The sequence below is a fragment of the Hesperophylax consimilis genome, chromosome 4, assembly GCF_061612785.1.
Source record: "Hesperophylax consimilis isolate HC1 chromosome 4, BYU_Hcon_1.0, whole genome shotgun sequence".
Taxonomy (NCBI): Eukaryota; Metazoa; Arthropoda; class Insecta; order Trichoptera; family Limnephilidae; genus Hesperophylax; species Hesperophylax consimilis.
Genome location: NC_142839.1, coordinates 10,312,128 through 10,330,546, shown reverse-complemented (window position 1 = coordinate 10,330,546; position 18,419 = coordinate 10,312,128). Strand labels below are relative to the sequence as shown.

General features: G+C 35.4%; 1 protein-coding gene across 2 annotated transcripts in view; it reads left to right on the top strand.

Moving 5' to 3' along the window:
- The window catches only part of rau (RA domain-containing protein rau), a 126,968-nt gene extending 109,656 nt beyond the window's left edge, over window positions 1-17,312 (top strand). Inside the window, exons 1-5 of one of the 2 annotated variants that reach the window (XM_089631196.1) lie at window positions 7,783-7,851; window positions 8,787-9,043; window positions 10,266-10,443; window positions 13,574-13,720; window positions 14,159-17,312. In XM_089631196.1, coding sequence (XP_089487322.1) covers window positions 7,813-7,851; window positions 8,787-9,043; window positions 10,266-10,443; window positions 13,574-13,720; window positions 14,159-14,854 — 1,317 coding nt within the window. In that variant the 5' untranslated portion in view covers window positions 7,783-7,812 and the 3' untranslated portion in view covers window positions 14,855-17,312. Of the gene's footprint in view, window positions 1-7,782; window positions 7,852-8,786; window positions 9,044-10,265; window positions 10,444-13,573; window positions 13,721-14,158 lie in introns of those variants that run through there. The other variant, XM_089631195.1, reaches the window with a different exon arrangement.
- Window positions 17,313-18,419: the final 1,107 nt, after the last annotated feature.

Below are 18,419 nucleotides of genomic sequence, written 5' to 3'. Positions count from 1 at the left end.
ACTGAGATTTATAATAACTAGTGACTTACTTATAAGACTTATTGCTAGTGACTTACAACTAGGATGTATAACTAGTGACTTAAAACTAATACGTATTTGTGACCAAGCGGGTCTTATTGCATAATACTGATATATGACTTCTTTGGAATGGATTTAGTGAGTAGATCTGTATAGCAAGATACTTTTCAACATTTCTGTTCTTCTTCTTTTTCACTTCGTTTAGCCTAACAATATTCCCCAAATGGGGATTCACTGTTCCACTGACTTCATGCAGTTGGAACGCTTGTGTGGTAGGTAAGCAAAAGTAGTCACCCATCGGTAGTTTTTTAAGACGAAATCTTGCCAAGAAGTTGACATCTAAAGTGTACTTTTGCGGATGTGATGGCAGGAAGCCATTGAAAGCTGTGGATGCTCCAAGCCAATGATTGCAGAAGACTTGAAGACATGTGAGCTATGTCGCAATTTAAAAACTGGTTGTCTCTTCCTTTGCCCAAAGAATTTATTTCCTATGACAGTTTTTTCTCCCCTGCGGATGATCAACCTTGGCAGTTCCTGTCGGACGTTTTCTTTACTTGCACTCCTGACGACAGGAAACGGGTGCGCGCGCACGTGCTTTGCTATAGACACCTGCGCCGAACTTTTTAATGCTACCCCTCCTTTATAAAATGGGGACAAAAGTACCGAGATTTTTTGTTAGATTGCTAACCGAATAAACCGCAATGAACAGCTGATGCTCCTTTCTTCCATGCAAATAAGATTTAAGCTCTGAGCCGACCTCATACAAGGATTTGTTATTCTATCTGAATACAAAGGATTTTTACCGGAAGATTGGTTTAATCTGTGAATGCCTCGTATGGGTATTATTTACTCCGCTTAATTTTTTTTTTTAATAGTCTCTGAATTATTTTAAAAGGAATTTTATTGGCTTTTGTATAGGTAAGAAAACTGGTTTGTGAATTGTCAAAACTACGTTAACATGGCATGAAATTGAGTGAATTACGTTTGCAAACAATGTTTACAATTAAGTCATCATGATTGTATCTATGTGGGTAGAATATAGCTTAATTTAGATGTGGGAGTCAAATAGTGCGGGTGTCAAATTGAACACATTATCGAATGTGAAATAGTCACACGATTTCGGAGTTCATCTACATTTATTTGATTTGCTACACTATGCTGTTTAAATTCTCTGTGAAAGGTCTGCGTACCTCGTAGGCACTCGGCGCATAGGCGCATCGTGCTATCACCAAATTCGGTAGTAAAATTCCTTTATAGATAAAGTTATTGTAGCAAATTTTCATTGGGTGTTTGAGATATTTCCTTATTCCATAATTTGGTTCTAAATATATCTGAGCCTTTTTCCCATCGAGGCCACTATGGCATCAATAAAAAAATACGTCTTGCTGCATCATCTTCACATTTCCTCTGGATCTTTCTTCCGTATGGGTAGTCTAATCTTATACTCGACTAAAACGCCCAATGACAACTAAAAGTCTCCACGTCAATAATCATTAAAACGATATTACAAATTTACATTTCTTAACATTTACTTTATTAACCAATAAGAGGTTTACAACACAAACAGGTAATTACGCACATAAGACCAGCAACTGAAAATTGAATTATTGCGTGGTAATAAATATCCCACCGCGTTGATATTATTGTGTTTCGTAAATCAGACTTTATATTGTAATTTTACACAATATTTTGAAGGTGCTCTGTACGGTACATTTGTACTTATTAGCCCTACAATCTTCACTCGAATCATTTTTAATGAATATATGAGTAGTGAGTACTTACATTAGTCTAAGCTATATGTATACCATTTTGGAAAAGTGGCGTATTATCAAATTGCCCAAAAAAACTTAGACACTGAGTAGGGCCAACTTCGCATAACTATGAAGGTGATTTTTAATAAGATTCTGGGTAGCAGTGTTAAGGGTCAAGGTGTTATTTCACACCCTTCGGTAAACACCAAATGAAAAGAGAAAAAAAAGATTTAATTAAAGCATTTGATTAACCGGTTTCAGCCCTGTTACATTATGTTTTCATGTATTTCATTATTTTTGAAATCTTAGCGTTTATTACATTATGTTCGTAATTTTTGTTATTTGAAGTAATCTTGCGAGGCGGAAAATACGCCACTAAAAATTATGAACGTTTTTGAGTTTCAACGAGTTGTTTTTTAGAAAAAAATGTCTAAGCATGTTGCAGTTCAACCAAGCGAATCCTTAGTGATTCACGTTTCGTAGAGCAATTAGCGATTACTTTTGTTGTATGACTTCCACCAAATCTTTTGTTTTTGTTTAGCTGTTGAATTTTGGGGTCAGTACCCGCCATTATAATGCAATGTGTCTTCGAATCTCTGCCACGCGCCGTTTCACGGTTCCTGATTAACATAATCATCAGATACCTTCGCGTGCTGAAACGGAAACAAGCTCTTTTTTAATGTTCTGAAGCGTAAAAACTATTCCTCCCCTTGTCTTCTTATGCACCCCCCTTTAATTATGATTCATTGTTGCAGTTACATCAAACATAACGTTGACACAATGTTTAATAGTTTTATTAATACTTTAAACGCAAAAGTATGGGGATTTTAGGGGGTTGTTTTATTTTGGGATGCTCAAATCATTAGGATTCAATGTCGTTTAAAATTATGATGCTGTCTTTCAAGAAGATTTTGTTGTAGTTGAAACCATAATTACAGTGTCGACAGTTGAATAATTTATTATTTTTAGTTGCATTTTTAACACCGAGAATAAGTACGTGTGGATTATACTTAATTTAAATATAGATAAACATACTTATTACACTAATATAAAACATTTCTTGGCGAATGGCAGATTAATTTTTTCTACTGACCGCGTAAGAAAACTTGGCATTTCGGATATGCACGACGAAAAATGAGTATGGCTGATTTATTAAAATTCTGTTAAAAACCTGACGGCACGCCATTTCCTAATAAAATATAATTACATTCAGAAAATATCGGAACATGTGTTCATGCAGCTGCGCTTATCCTGAAAAGTATAATGACGAAATTCGAAAATATTAGAATTTTTATGAACACTTGTTCCGACATCCTCAAAAAAATTCGTGTTTTACTGGTAGTTTGTTAGGAAATCTGTCAATTCATTCGTTAAAGGCTTGCAGTCCCGTTTTTAACAGGAATACGAATAATTTATCAGATTTTTAATAGTGTGGTCACTAAAACCTAAACAAAACTATTTTAATTAACGCACCATTTCAATTCTGAGTTGATTTTACGTAAAGATTCAACTAGATGCGCAATTATGCAAAAAATTTGGCCACTATCATTGAATTCTATTAGTTTTGGAAATGTACAATGAATAACCATATATCTTCAAAATTTTAAACTTAATTAAAAAAAAAAAAAACATTTTAATCTTCTTGGCCGCCTGGCAAGTGAAGCTCCAATGTTGTATCATTAAAATTTTGTAAGTTTCTCATCGCATTAGTATGGCCGCATCCAGACGGAAGTTAAAAAGCATCTTTTCTCGCCAATGCGAATCCGGACTGCTTTTTTACTGCAGTCTCAACGCGGCCTATGAATTCAAGAAAGGAAATCTTAACTCTCATCCAAGATAACATGATTGCCAGCTTAGCTAATATTAAATCACGATACCGCTATGGCGGTTCGAAGACTTCCTGCTAGAAAATACGATTCAATAAAATTACATTTTTTCCAATAACGCTTCCAGAATCGATTAAAAAGTGTCAACGAAAACGATCCGCCTTCCTCGTCCAATCGTGTTATGATGTTTCTCTTATTAAAAAGTTATTTATAATTATCGATAAATGCAGGAAAGTTTACCGCTTTTTCACTTTCGGGATTTTCTTTTCCTCTCTGTTAGTTTTTTGTGCTACTTTTTGCTTTCCGTATACAAATTAATAATAATTATTGTCAGCTATAAAGTGTGTCAGGTTAACAATGAATTAGGAAACCTAACCTAACTTATATTATGAATTTGGCTAGCAAATAATATGTCCGGTATTCAGGTAATCATCGTGGTTTAAAACAAGTTCATTATAGTTCTAATGATTAATAACGCAGATATTTTCAATTAAATTTTTACTTGCCATAAACACTATAAACAGGTAATCTGTAAAGCAGCAAAATTTCTCGAACGGTGATCTTCATAGATATTTATATTTGATCTACATATATATTCTTCTGGCGTCATCGCCATGAAATTTGCACAGTGATTTTGTTTGGAATATTTTAGTCAACGCTTCTATTTTCAACTCGCAATGCTTGCGAACCGAAACGCGAACCGATCCACGAATTACGGAAAAGGAACGAAGCAACTGAAAGCGGTGTTTCGTGCCCTTTGCGGTTGCTTCGTTCCTTTCCCATAAGTTGAGGTTCAGTTCGGCAGTTCGGCTTGCGTTTGTATACGTAGCTTTATGAAGCTTTGTAAAATCCATTCTACCATCAAACAATAAGACCGGAAGCCGAGTTATTTGATTCACATTATTCAATAAAAAATCATAAAAATGGTGCTATTATCTCAGATAAAATCGGTTAGCAAAACTAATAATTTGAAAATTTGTAAAATAAATACCCCTCAAGGGCGATGTACAATTCATAGGCTCTATTTAATCGTGTACAAACAAATACGGAAAACATACTTAAATGGCAGTTCACTTCAGATAAACACAGTTTTATCAGAAAGTTTAATCTTGGAGAAAAGGACACATCAAAAACCATTGCACCTAGTCTGATTTTACAATTGCTATTTTACCTCCTTATTATTGATATTACATTTTATAGAAGATTAGTGGCAAAATTTTATTGTTCAATTTTAGGACTGGAGATTTTTTTTAAATGACCTTAACAGCTTTAAAATTCTACGTAGGTTTAAACTGAAATCCACATATTAATTTCTCATCTTACTGTTGATTTAATTTTTTTAAATTTCTCTTCAAGTAAATTTATGGCTGTTAGTTCAATCTCAACAACGCTGTCCACTTAGTAAAATAATTGTTTCAATAGTCTAACACCTTTTGTGTGGGTAATGTTGTTGCTCTTCCACCAATTAGGGATAAAGCCCCGCTTTGAGCTTCACGGTTAGGCATTATAACAGGGCGATGGAAATCGATTCTTCGGTGCATTTTTACAATAAACTTATCCCAAAATGTGTGAGAAACGTGAACGGAAGCACATCCTCGCATAAATAATTATGCATTTTGATAAAAAGGCAAATCGATGCTTAAAATTCACTTTTAACATCATACAATTTTTCTAACCCTTTTGATATTTTTTCTAATTTTATACACATTGTTTTGCTCGATTGGGATGCATTCCACACACTATAACTTACTGATATGAAAATTGCTGTAAATTAGTTTCGTAAAAGCAATTTCGTATGAATCCTAATAAAGGACTTGTTGTTTCGCTTGCCTATTCTTAAGTGTATTTTAATGGACTGCACTTTTTTACTTTGGGTCTTACAGCTATCTCCCGGTTTTGCTTGATCCGATAACGAGAGTTCCCTTGTCTCAATTACATCAGCCACCGGTATTTTATGCCGGTAGCATGAATATAGCAGAAAGGTGCGATCAAATCGACCCTTGCTTTTATTTTAAACACATTTGAATTGTTCACCCTTTTGACTAGTAAACTGGTTCTTCAGCGTAAAGCTTTGTATAAACAGGTGCTTACTTCGTGTAGCTACTGGCTGATATCATTACTGGGAGGCTCTCAACATCCAGGATACTCAACGTCCCAATAAACGTGTGAATCTCAACTTAAAATTCCAATATTTTTGCTCTTGCAATTTCTTAAACCGCTCACCTGTGGCTTGTCCAAAACAGTAACGTGTTATTCATACAAAACTCGATATTATTAATACTTCAGTTAATTAACATCATTTGGCAGTTTTAATTGTGTACGGGGACTATTATTTATAAAAGCTGTAAATGGTTGAGACATCGTCAAATCTAAGAAGCCAGCCGCTCATATGTATCTTGGTCAAGCATCTAAGATTAATAAAACAGATACTTCAGATAGTACCGCTTTTCTTCTCGGAGATCCATCGACATTCCTGCCTCCTTCCCGAGCGTTCTCTCTGGGAGCTTATTATTATTTACAAGCTTGGCTTTTCAGTCCGTTTGTTTTTCAGACCGCGAGTTATGCAATTAGGACAGGTCTATCATCTACTCGTATCTGGGGATTCTTTAACTTTTCTTCTCTGCTCTCCTGGTATTTTACAAATTTTCAAATATCTTAGCTAATGAAAAGTTGCTACAAATATCACTCAAATTTGAGCTTTATTATTTCCTACTCTCTTCAGAAAAGCACACCCATAAATAAAATAATAATGACGTGAAAACCTCTATTGCGGAGAGAGTCCGTTGTACTTAAATGATATTTGTTTTTTTTATTTATTTATTTATTTATCTATATAAAGTTTTTTACAAGTGGTTTTTCGATGCCTGTCTCACTAGGGTAAACCTGTGTCGAGACAGACATAGAGTACATCGATGTATATACATATAGTTAAGTGAATATCAATAAGGGTAAATACAAAATATAAAAATAATACAAAATAATTTCAATACAATACATAAAAATCCCTTTAATTAAGCCTTCACAGCTCGCGACATGTGTAATTTTTCGTTCGTATAATATCCACATGAATAGAATTTTGGAGGTAATTCATACATCTATAAAAAACTCACAGGTTCTCCTAGTGAGGTGTTCACAAAACAATATTACTACATATCCCATACAGATACTGAGTATCTGCATTTTTGTACTACTTATTATATAAACTGTATTTGTGATAAAAGAAATGCATAAAAAATATCATTAAGTTACGTTCTTGCTCTTTTTTGCGCTGCTTGGTGGTATTAAAAATAGTGTTTAAAACTTTATCTGACCTACTTGTTTAACTTCTTTGTTGCGAAAAAAAAATGTATGATGCTACAAAGTTGCAACACATTTTGATGGATTTCTAAACATCACCTTTAGGACGAGTGCTTTATTGAGTTGCCCCTATGTATTTAAAGCAGACATTTTCAATAGCACTGAAGTTATTATTTCTAGTTCCCACAGTTTTAGAACAAAAGTCTTAGAGCGTCTCTTGTTTCAGCGCGCCTGTCCCTCTCTGATGCACTTCCGGCGTATTTGAGAGGTTTCAGCCCTCCGATAAAAGTGTCTTCTTTTCTTTCTGTCCAGTCCATCCTCAGTTCACCGCAGTTCAGTCTATATCAGCGGTTGTCACGGTTCAGTCGGTATCGGCATCGACTCTTTATCTTTCTTGTCTTCGATACGCGTCGGTGTCTCCTCGCCATGTCGCCAAATCGCCAGTGCACATTGCACAGTGCGTACTCGCTGCTTGATTGACTGGTGCATCGCATGAGTGCATCTGCAATCTCAGTTTTCTAAGAAATTTTCAATACAACAGATTTATTATTACCCTTGCGACAAAACGGATACGCGTATTTGGTTGATGAAACGTTTAGTCGTTCAGTGTGAACATTCTTGAAATATTGTGATATGTTTACGAGTGTGGTGAAAAATAATAAGCTTTTTCGTTCTAAGCTTGGTTTTAGTAGTGCTAAATTTGTGTTCAAGTGACAAGTAGTTTTCCGGTGTCTCCTCTGCGTGAGATACGAACCGAATCGCTAATTGACTATTAATTATAACGGAATATCTGTGCTGCAGGATTGAAATAAGTTAATTTTGATAAATCTTTTCACCGCCCACTACGCCGCCCAGAGCTTTCCTGTCTTCCTAAAGATCTCTGGACTATCCTCGGCGGACTATTGATATCTTCTTCAACGATGTACAACATTAAAAGGATCGGGGCGAACATCAATCCGGTAGCGTTTGTTTTTAATCCGCGTAATTTACATGTGAGAATTTATTGATTTGTGTGTTGAGTGTTAGCCACTTAAAAGTTTTTTGTTATTTTTTAGCCGTATTTCTTATAATATACAGTAGATCGTTTTCTTATTTGACTACAGTGAAATACACTACAAACATAATGACTAAATTCCACTTTTTTGCTTTGGCAAAAAATGTCGGTTTTTACAATAATTGCACAAATTAAGCAAGAAAAAATATAGCGATAATCGTAATCGTGATGATTCTAATAACATTTTTTATCATTGATCTTTGAAATTACGGAGCTCAAGCATATTAAAATTAATTTGTATTTTCAAAATTATACAAAAGCAAGTCCACATCTTCGTCCACGACCTTAGTTTTAAAGCTAAAATCCCATCTTCTTGTTTATCGTCGAACGTTGTTGAAATTGCTATAGCAATGTTTATCGACCAGATATGAATGAGTTTCCCCATCTACTTATTCCCCTCCCACTCTTCATCCTTTCGACATTTTACAAGCGGATATACCATACACGAAGAAAACTTACTGATATAAAAATATTGCAAATTTATTAAGAATCTCTTCAATATATTAGTAGTTCGGTTAAAAAACGGGATTGCAAGCCTTTAACGAATGAATTAAGTGGTTTCCTAATGCTTTCAGTATAACACGAATGTGTTATCGCGATATTGGAACACGTGTTCATAGAAATTCTAATCTTTTCGAATTTCGTCGTTTTTTATTATTAAATCAAATGCAGGTGCAAGAATACGTGTTCCGATATATTAGAAAAGTACTAAACGTTTATTAGGAAACGGCCTGAAATCCCGCTTTTTAATAAATCCAATTGGCAATTGCTGAGCCCTCATCTGATGGCATTCAATCAACATGTAGAAGTTGACTAACGGTGCTGTTATTTTGTCCACAGACGACAATCAAGGTGTACGCCAAGTGTCTGCGCCCCGACATCGAGTACAAGACGCTGAGCGTGACCTTCCAGACCAGCAGTCGGGAGGTGGTGGCCATGCTGCTGGGCAAGTACCGCATGAAGCACCGCGACCCCCGCCTCTTTTACCTCACCATGGAGGTGGCCGTGAAGCGGGCGGGCGTGCGCACCATGCTCATGCTGGGCGAAGACGCGAGGCCGGCGGCGCTGCAGGCTTGCCACCCTAAAGGCTACTCCAAGTAAGTACTTTTCGCTGCATTGATTTCCCCGGTGAACGAGACTCCTATACTTCTTGCGGTCTGACTCCTCCTTACTCCGATGTACGTTACGGACGCCTTGGTTTTTGAATGACCTCCAAATAAGACTTATAATTGCCATAGACAGATGTCTTATTTAAAACTTCTTCCGTTGGGTATATTTCGTGAAAAAACGTGTTTTGTAGCCTGAATTTTGTTTCATAATGTAAAAATGTCAAAAACTTCTTAAATGGCTTATTATTCTCTTGATAATATTTTTCTGCGTATCGGGATTCCAAGGGACATTATAAGAGCATAGCTCTTGTCTTGTTTGACCAGGTTAGTCTAGCAATCTCAGAATTTACAAATTTTATTGACTTATTTATCACCCTGTCCGGGGGTAAAACTTCGGGGGGTGATTCTACTTGATTTTAGAAGTAGAAAAGGCAATCAACTTTTTCGAAATTCCAACGTTTTAAGGTAGTTTTTAGGTAAATAAGTTGAATTGTATACATGGGAAAATAAATATTATTCTATGGACAAAGATATGTTATTATAGCCTTCTTGTAACTATATTTCATGAAGTTGAACATATTTACAATTTTTGCAAAAAGTGTTAAAAAACAGCATGCAATATCGGTACATGCGAGTATCTGAGTGACTCAGTTATGATATTATTTTTGCAATTAAAAAGAATTTTCGACCGAGTTGTTCTAGCTGGTATGTTTAAGATGAATATATTCAATAAATCAGGGCTGTCTATAATTACATTAATAATTTTAATATTCAGCAATTATATTATTTTATTGTCAGTGTCACGAATATAGGACTCGCTTTTCAGACTGATCCCGAATCACAGAGAAAATGAAAATAGAACCAAGAATACCCAAAGTGTGTAGCTAAAATGAGAAAATAAAACTAGGAACACCGTTGTAAATCAACATAGGTTCACGACACCTCGATTTGAGTAAACAGAGAAGAAAAACAATCAAGGCAAAGGGCCTTTAAAATGTCGAGTGAGACAGGCCCCTTCCACATTGGTTGTATTCAATGCCCGAAATGGTATATTTTCTACTACGCTAAGCCAAGAAGAAAAAATATATTGTTCCCAAGGAGAAGTTCGATATTTTTTGTCTTTCACCATCGAACCACACACTAAGTTTTAATTGGTCACTTCATCCGTCAGCACCGTTGTTATCACGAGCTAACGCTTGTTCTATTCTAGGTTCTCCCTGATGACCCGACGCGGCGGGCTGGTCCGCATCTACGACTCCGCCCTGATGAGCAACTCGCAGTACAAGAGCCTGTTGATCAGTGACCGCACCACGGCTGACGAGCTCCTGGCACTTCTGCTGACCTGTTACAACTCCAGCGAGAAGGTGGAGCAGTTCTCGCTCTATGAGGTTAGTTCCTACGAAAATAATTGTCTAATTTTGATTGAAATGTACATGAACCGATCTTATGTTTCTTCTACACGTATTATTAGATATTTTATCTTCTTCTATATAAATAAAGGGCAATGTTCGTATTCAAAGTATGTTCTTATTATTGCTAGTGTTTAGCGAGTGGTTTTAATGATAGAAGAAGTCGGGGACGCTCGAGAAAGATATGTATGGAATGTATACAATATAATAGCGAAGCATTGCCTGGTCTGCTAGTTTTGTATAAAATTAAAGCTCGTAAATTTCTGTTCCCACGAATTGTTGAGTTGAACATTGAAAAGCAGTTATTTTAGCATGCTTATGGTGTTGATTCTCGCAGCTTAAACCAACGATTCTTTTCTGCACTTAATATGACGCATTCACATGGGAGTTAAACATCTCTAAGCCAATGACAACTACCGCGATAACAATAAATTGCAGTCGTTGACGAACCTTATTGAGGATGTCATTGACTGAAAAATGACGCAAGTAGCTTTTTGGTCTTCAATATTAAAAAGAATTTCTGCAAAGAATCATGAAAACGTGGACTTAATTGTGACTCTTATTCTATTCGAGGTTTCCCGCTTTCGATCTTATTAAACGAGTAAGTACCTGTCAGTATAGGATGAAGTGGATATTTTTATGGAAGCTATTCTTTTTATTGGTTCAGCAGTGACTGTGTTTGTTGTGCGTGCACCCCAGGCCCCAAGTCCCAGGCTACAGGCCCAGGGTGGCACGATGCCTTAATTACCGAAAACACCGACGCAAATGATCCGACTGAAGTGGGACATTATTTTTAGCGGCCCAAAGCAAACAGAAGTCAAGTGGCGCGCCGGGAGTTTTGTCAGTTTGACAGCAAATAATAATAATCCCAACTCTTTACAAAAGGAAGTCGTTCTTCTTGCTCGAGTGTCATTTTCGACACTTGTATTAAGTTTTTGTTCAGAATTGAGAAATAACTTCATTTTTCTAAATTCACACCTGCTTGCTATAAATATTTAGGAACTTCACGCATTTTAACATTCGATTGCCGCTAAAACATATTCCAACTTTTTGCCTCGCGTGTGTTTGACAGCATTTGGTAAAGGTTACGAATTCCGCTTCACGGTAAATATGAAATTTTTACTTTGAATTAATACTTGAATTTAGTTATATTATTACTAAAAGTTACTATAAATGTTGGGGAACCTTTAATAACGCCTGCTCGCGTCCCCTTTAGAGTTATATCCCAGTTTAAAAGTAGTTTGTGGGCTACGCTAGGTTTGTATAGACTGGTTTGTGATTTAATTCTAATACGATATTATGAATATAATCCAACTCTTGATATGAACATAGTCGCCGTCGGCTGCGACTATAACGGCGCCACATACTAATTGACATATCGCGTAAGTGACAATAAACGAAATTAAAATTAAAAGTGCGTATTTTTCCGTCTCCCCCGACATAATAAATCATGTTTTGAATTAATAAAACTAAATCCATTTATTTGAAAGTGAAATATTGCAAGAGTGAAGCGGAATAAGAGAAAAATAATGAAAAAAAAAATTTATTGCATATTTTTTTCGATAATTTTGTTTTTGTCAACGTCAAGTCCCTGTTATTGCTTAAAATTGACAGACATTTCCGAAAGATGAGCTATATCGTGATATTCAGAATCGAAGTTAAGAATAGACTATTCCAGCGGCATATTTGGCGTCCCAACTTATGATGGGGGAAGATTTGTAGGTTGTGGTGAGGAACAGTTGGTTTATTATATTTAGTAAGAATTTTAGTTAACTCTCCCTAGATCAAGATCACTTCTTGACTGAAAAGCAAATATGAAGCATCAAAAGTTGTCGAACATTGACTCGTTGGCGTCATGAAAATTTGCCAACGCAACAATATTCAGCTCTCTGCGCTATTTCCAGCATGATCTAAGGAGCTTTAAAATATACCAATATATATAAAAATATGAAGACGCTTGTTTTTTAAATCATACTTTTCAATAACAACAGATTTTAGATATTCAATATACCTACAGTTCAATCGAAAAGAAAAGAAACGGGATGATTCCCCAGCTTCGTCCACATTCTTGAATAAAGCGTAGTGCGGGAGGCAAATTGTGGCTTGGCACCAACGAATGCCAGTGAACTACCAATAAATCACGCCCTTTCTGCGCATAGCAAAAGATATGCGTTTGCGCACCTTCTTTTGCAAGTTCTCTAGATGTAGTAACGAGTCCCAAATAATATAATTAGTTTCATCCTTATTCTATGTAAAATTGCTTATCAAATGATCATCGGCAATGACTCAATGAACTTCATGTACGATGGTCTGTGGAAACTCGTCGTAGTACAAGCGGGAAGCTTATTTCCTTTTCCGTGTTCATTAGGAGGCAGGTTTGTTAACGCTAATTCTCTTTCTAAGCTTGTGTTTAATTGAAGGCGCCCGTCCTTCACTCACGCACAGGTTTGCAACACAAACTGTAACGCGCCTCGAATTGCACACGAGTTTAGGCAAAGAATTAGCGTAACAAACCCATGCGTGATTCAAGGCAGTACTTGCCTCCTATTGAACACGGAAAAGGAAATACACAAGCGGGAAACTGGTGAATCTACATCACGTAGAAAACCCAAATAACTTATTTTTTCGATCTGAGCATCTTGATTTTTTTTTCCTTTTTTTTCGGCCACTAAAGAGTTTGTAGGTTTGTGGGGCCAGATCCCCAAATCAAAAAAAGTTATCACAAAATCCACCCCAAAAGCAATGAAAATTCACCATTTTTTTATTTTTTTTTTTTTTTATTTATTGTTATTAAGTTTAATTTGTAGAACTCCATTTTATTTTTTTATTTTTTATATATACAATAATATTATTATTGGGTTTATAAAAACAGTTTATTTTTAAACAAGTTCTGCTGTGTAATTATTATTACGCGTGACAGCTGTTTGAAAAAAAAAAAAAAAAAAAAAAAAAAAAAAAAAAATTCACCAGTTTCCCGCTTGTACTAACTTCGAGTTTCCGGACACCGTTCTACTTGTCGAAATCTGAAGTAGATACCGAGGAGTAAGTGTAAATTTATTTATAATGTAACATGAAAAAAATGACTAAAAATGTTGTCTGTTTCTTCCAGGTATGCGAGTCCCAAGAGTACCAGCGCAAGTTGCACCCTGACGACCTGCCGCTGTTGGTGCAGCAGGCTTGGCAAGCCGGCGTCACCCTCTGCCACTTCCTCGTCAGGAGGAACCCGGACTACAGGCCGCTGCAGAGGAGAAAGCAGGTAAATTATTCACAATTAAGACCACCATGCTATCATTGACCAAAAAACTTTTTTTTTCTCACATTACTCCCAAGTCAACCAACATCCAGGGTCCGCTCTTTTGGGAACAAGGCTCAGATACCTGGGAAGAGACATTTTAGAACCAGAAAACATAGCCACATATCCAATGACAACCCTGGGGAACTTTATAAAAGGGACCGGGTTACTGAAGGAATGAGGTAAAATGGGAGATAGGACAATGGGCTTATGGCCTAAATGCTTACGAGAACTTTACGTCAATCATCTGATCTTAAAGTGAAATAATAAAAAAACATCCAGGGTAGGAACACGTAAATGTCCTAATATCTGCTATTCAATGACGTGTTGACTGTAATAAACGATCATGTACTGCCTTGAATAGTTTTCAAATTTTAATAAACTTTAATGTTGTTGTTACAGATGCTGTGGTCTCATGAATTCCAACCATCATCCAAGCAGCTGCCATTCTACCAGACCATGCAACAGACGGTCCAATCCTTCTCCAGCCTATCTCTCTCCTCCCCCCTGGTGGACAACAAAAAGTCTCACTCCGAAGATGTCCTGAACAACACCGACTCCAAGATCTACCAGCCAAGGAATAAGAGCATTGATAACATCCTCGAAGAAAACGGCGAGAAGTGGGGCAACTACGTCAACTTCAAATGCGAGAGTCTTAAACCAATGGTCACAGAAAAGTCCCACAGCTGTGACAGCGAGAAAAATGCTTTCTGCACGTGCAAGACCTGCGAGAACAACAATGTCAAGAATTTTGGTAATCCCAGCATGATCTCCAGCAAGAGTTGCCACCAGATTGGGTACTACAGCCCTGTTTACAAGTTTCCAAGCATTGCGAGTTATTGCCCCACCAATAGGCTATCCGGCAAGGGCTTCGATACAGCGAGTTTAAGCAGCATAGAGAGTGACGAGCTGGTCACCAGTACTCCTAATCCTTCTCCAATTGCAACAAGCTTTGAAGCAGCCGCCTTCGAACTTGCAGAGTCTAGAAAATCCCTCCCCCCTCCCCTTCCCGCCTCCTCCAGATTGCCGCCCCTCGCAGCACCAAGAAAAAAAATCAGTCATTCTCATGCAGACTACGAAAATTACTTTTATATTTAGACTAAGAATATTTTTTAACTGTAATAATTTATAACCAAAGTATTAATGTTTAGTAACCTCTGATTACTTTTTAAGATTTTGCCTGTACAAAGTTGTAAATAAGTTAATTCTTACTACGTATTTTTTTAAATTTATAAAGCTTTATTATTAACTTGTAAAGAGCACACAATACAAATTCGAATAATCAAGTTACTAATATAGGAACTAGCGCAGACCCATGAAAATTCACGGGATACTCTGAATTATCGACAAATCAGTTCCAATTTTCAAAATGGTAATATAATACTTTTCTGTTAAAAATGTTTTATTGTAGGTAGGTACTATATCGCTTGTCTGAATTCATCGAACAGTTGGTTCTAATTTTGAAAATGACACTTGAATTCAAAGCAAAGTTGAATTCATTAAACCAGATTTCAAACAGGACCAATGCACAGACAACCGAAATTATTATGTTTGATTATTTTACTTAACCCATTGCGTACCAACACTGTGGCTCAACGGGTGAACTGTAGCGGTAATTCTGTACCAACCTCGTCTTTCTGTCGGGTCCGAGAGTGTCACAGTTTAAATAAATATATACATTTGTTGATATGTTATGGGCGAATTTATACTTTGATTAAAATAAAGACCGAATCACAAACTTAGGGTAAGACCTAATACATATATGTATCTAATCCTACACAAATGCATACCTACTCAATGGGTTAACTGGTACTATATTGTCTGTATTGTTATAAAGTGAACTGACAAAGTTTTTGTAAAAGTTAACCGTCGAAATAATTTTTTAAAATTTCATAATGGAATCAAAGAAATCCTCTTATAAGTATTTGATCTATAAAACAACCGAACGGTTATATCTCATTCAAAATAATAATCATTTTATTAATATACCAAATGAACTATAAATTTTTAAATTTTACTGTAGTATTGATTCTCATAGTTACCCTTTCCTTGTAAATAATAAATTACCTACCAAATAAAAATATCGGTGTTAAACATATTTTATAAGTAAATGTTAGAGAGCTATGTAACTAATAGATTTCTTGAAAAAACTTGGTGTTTCAGATTACCATATTTAATAAGTTATTTAATTATCTTGCATTTAGTATTTTAATGAAGTGAATGTAAATTTTTGATCTTGTAACAAGTGTGCTTTCTAAGTCATGTGCATTGAGAAGTTCTTTATTATTTATTTATGTAATATTTTATAAGTAAGAGTTGTTTTAAAAAGTCGGCAGCATGACTCAAAACAAGTCAAATCTTTTTCATGTTACTAATTTTATCAAATTTGATTATTATGTTTTATGCATTCCAAATAATGGCGAAGTGTTGATGAGCAATTTATTTTGAAAATCATTATTAAATAAATTGATTGAATTAAATGGTGAATGGGGTTAGAACATCCCAAGACAGGTACATCAGAAGAAGGTTAACTATCAATGTTACTTGTTTCAAAGGAAATTAACCCTCCAATTTTAATGTGTGTAACAATTTTCTTTTGCTTAAATCATAAGCTATGTACACACGTATATATATACATGCTCGACGATTTGGCTCAATCGAACATTTTGACTTGGAACAATGCTCGTTGTACATACCATACTCATTCAAATCGTAAATTTCTGTCGAACATTGAGCAAGAGTTTAAGGCCCTTGAATCTTTTTCGCATCAAACAAAAGCAATCGAGCGAGAAGGTACACACGTTGAGAGATGTTCGAATGACCGTAAAACCATCGAGCATGAACGAGCGTGGGTACATAGCTTTAGGAAACAAAGATGAATTTGCTTGCTAAGAATAATGCTAGTTCAAATATATTTTGGAACCAAGAGGTTACATGTCAATCAAACTAATTTGTATTTGAAAGAAAATTGACAGATTGTTTATCAAATTTTCCATCAAAGAAATTGAGTGTTTCTTTGTATTGTGTATTATGATAATGATATATCTTGTTGTTGTAGCATTTCCCCCTTTGTTCCAATGCCACTTTGTGTATTGTAAAACGTTGATGTCTTATGAATGTGAGTTATTGATGTCTTAAAAAATTTAATGGGTAGTTTGACGCTATGCTCTCTCTGATATCTGAGGTGTTTTAAAGATTAAATAACATTCACCACCGAGTGAATTTTCATCAATATCCAATTTCTACTCTTGTATTTCTATCAACCAACCATTTTTCTTATATCGAAATACAATCAGTTTTTTTTTACATGTTTCAAGATGTCTATCCAAAGATTAAAAGATAGTAGTTCCTATGAATGATCAACTTTGAAATATGTAATAAATTTAAACATTTTTTTCAAAATTAGTTGTGTTTTCCTTCAATGAGTAAATTCGCTGCAATTATTAAAATGTTCTCTGATAAAAAAATAATAAATTATCATAGAGCTAGTTTAGACCAAAGATATATAATGTATGAAGAGTAAATTATTTAAATATAAACGTTATTAGTGTTCTGAGTTTAAAAAATATGTATGTCACATGTCTTAAAAATAAATCCTAAATGAATTCTTTGTGTGGAAATATTTCTATAATAAATGTCTTGTGATCAAAAATAATACTGAATTTCATTATTTTTTCCTCCACTATTTCTGTACATATTGGTTCTATACTCTTTATTTATATCTGTAAGTCACACTTGTTTTTATCTCGCAAGTGACTTACACATATTTGACAAAATTATCGATGTTTTTATCCCGTAAGTGACTTACACATCAAGGCAACATTATCGATGTAAACAACATTATAAGTTACTTAATTTATTAAGTGGTAAGTGGCATGATTTTTTTGACACGTCTATTCGTGACCAAGCGAACTTACAGCCTTCTCGCAGCTTATGAAATCAGTTAGATTAGTTGGGACGCTTAGCAAAGGCAGGTTTTTGTAGGATTTGGCAAGGTATTTCTGACCTCCTTTTTTTGTCAGCCACCAAACTTTTTAATACCGTAAAGAGAAGAGAAGAATTTGAAAGAAGCTGTAAAAATGAGATCCCTGAGGCGCATGTGTCGTAAACCCATGTATGATCATATGAGAAATGTGGAAATTTGTAAAGAATGCAGGACTGATGTAAGCCTAGTGACTAAGATTATGAAAGGAACTCTTGATTTATGCATGTAGAACGAATGAACGAAGAAAATAATGTAAGTAGAATATATTACGCAAACAGTAGAAGAATTCGGGGACACCTGAGGAAGACATGGCACAATCAAGTGAACAATACTTGAGTCGGGCCATGTCAAGAGCTGGAATAACGAAGAGTATGATGTGTGAATGTGAATGAACCAAGGAGTACGTGCCAAGACCGAGTTGTTTGGCAGCCCGTCCTCTCTGCTTGCTCCTGGAGAAAACGGCATGATGGTTATAAAACATAGTATTGAGATAAACGCAATATAAATATTGGAATGCTCATATGCCCACCTGTATGCTCAACTGTCTCTATCAATTGTACGATACATTTCATTTCAATATTAAAAATACATTGGTATGATTGATAAAAAGTACTCTTTTATTTACAATTTGTTGCAACATTAGGTATTTAATCATAAATTCATTTAAGTAGTTGGAAA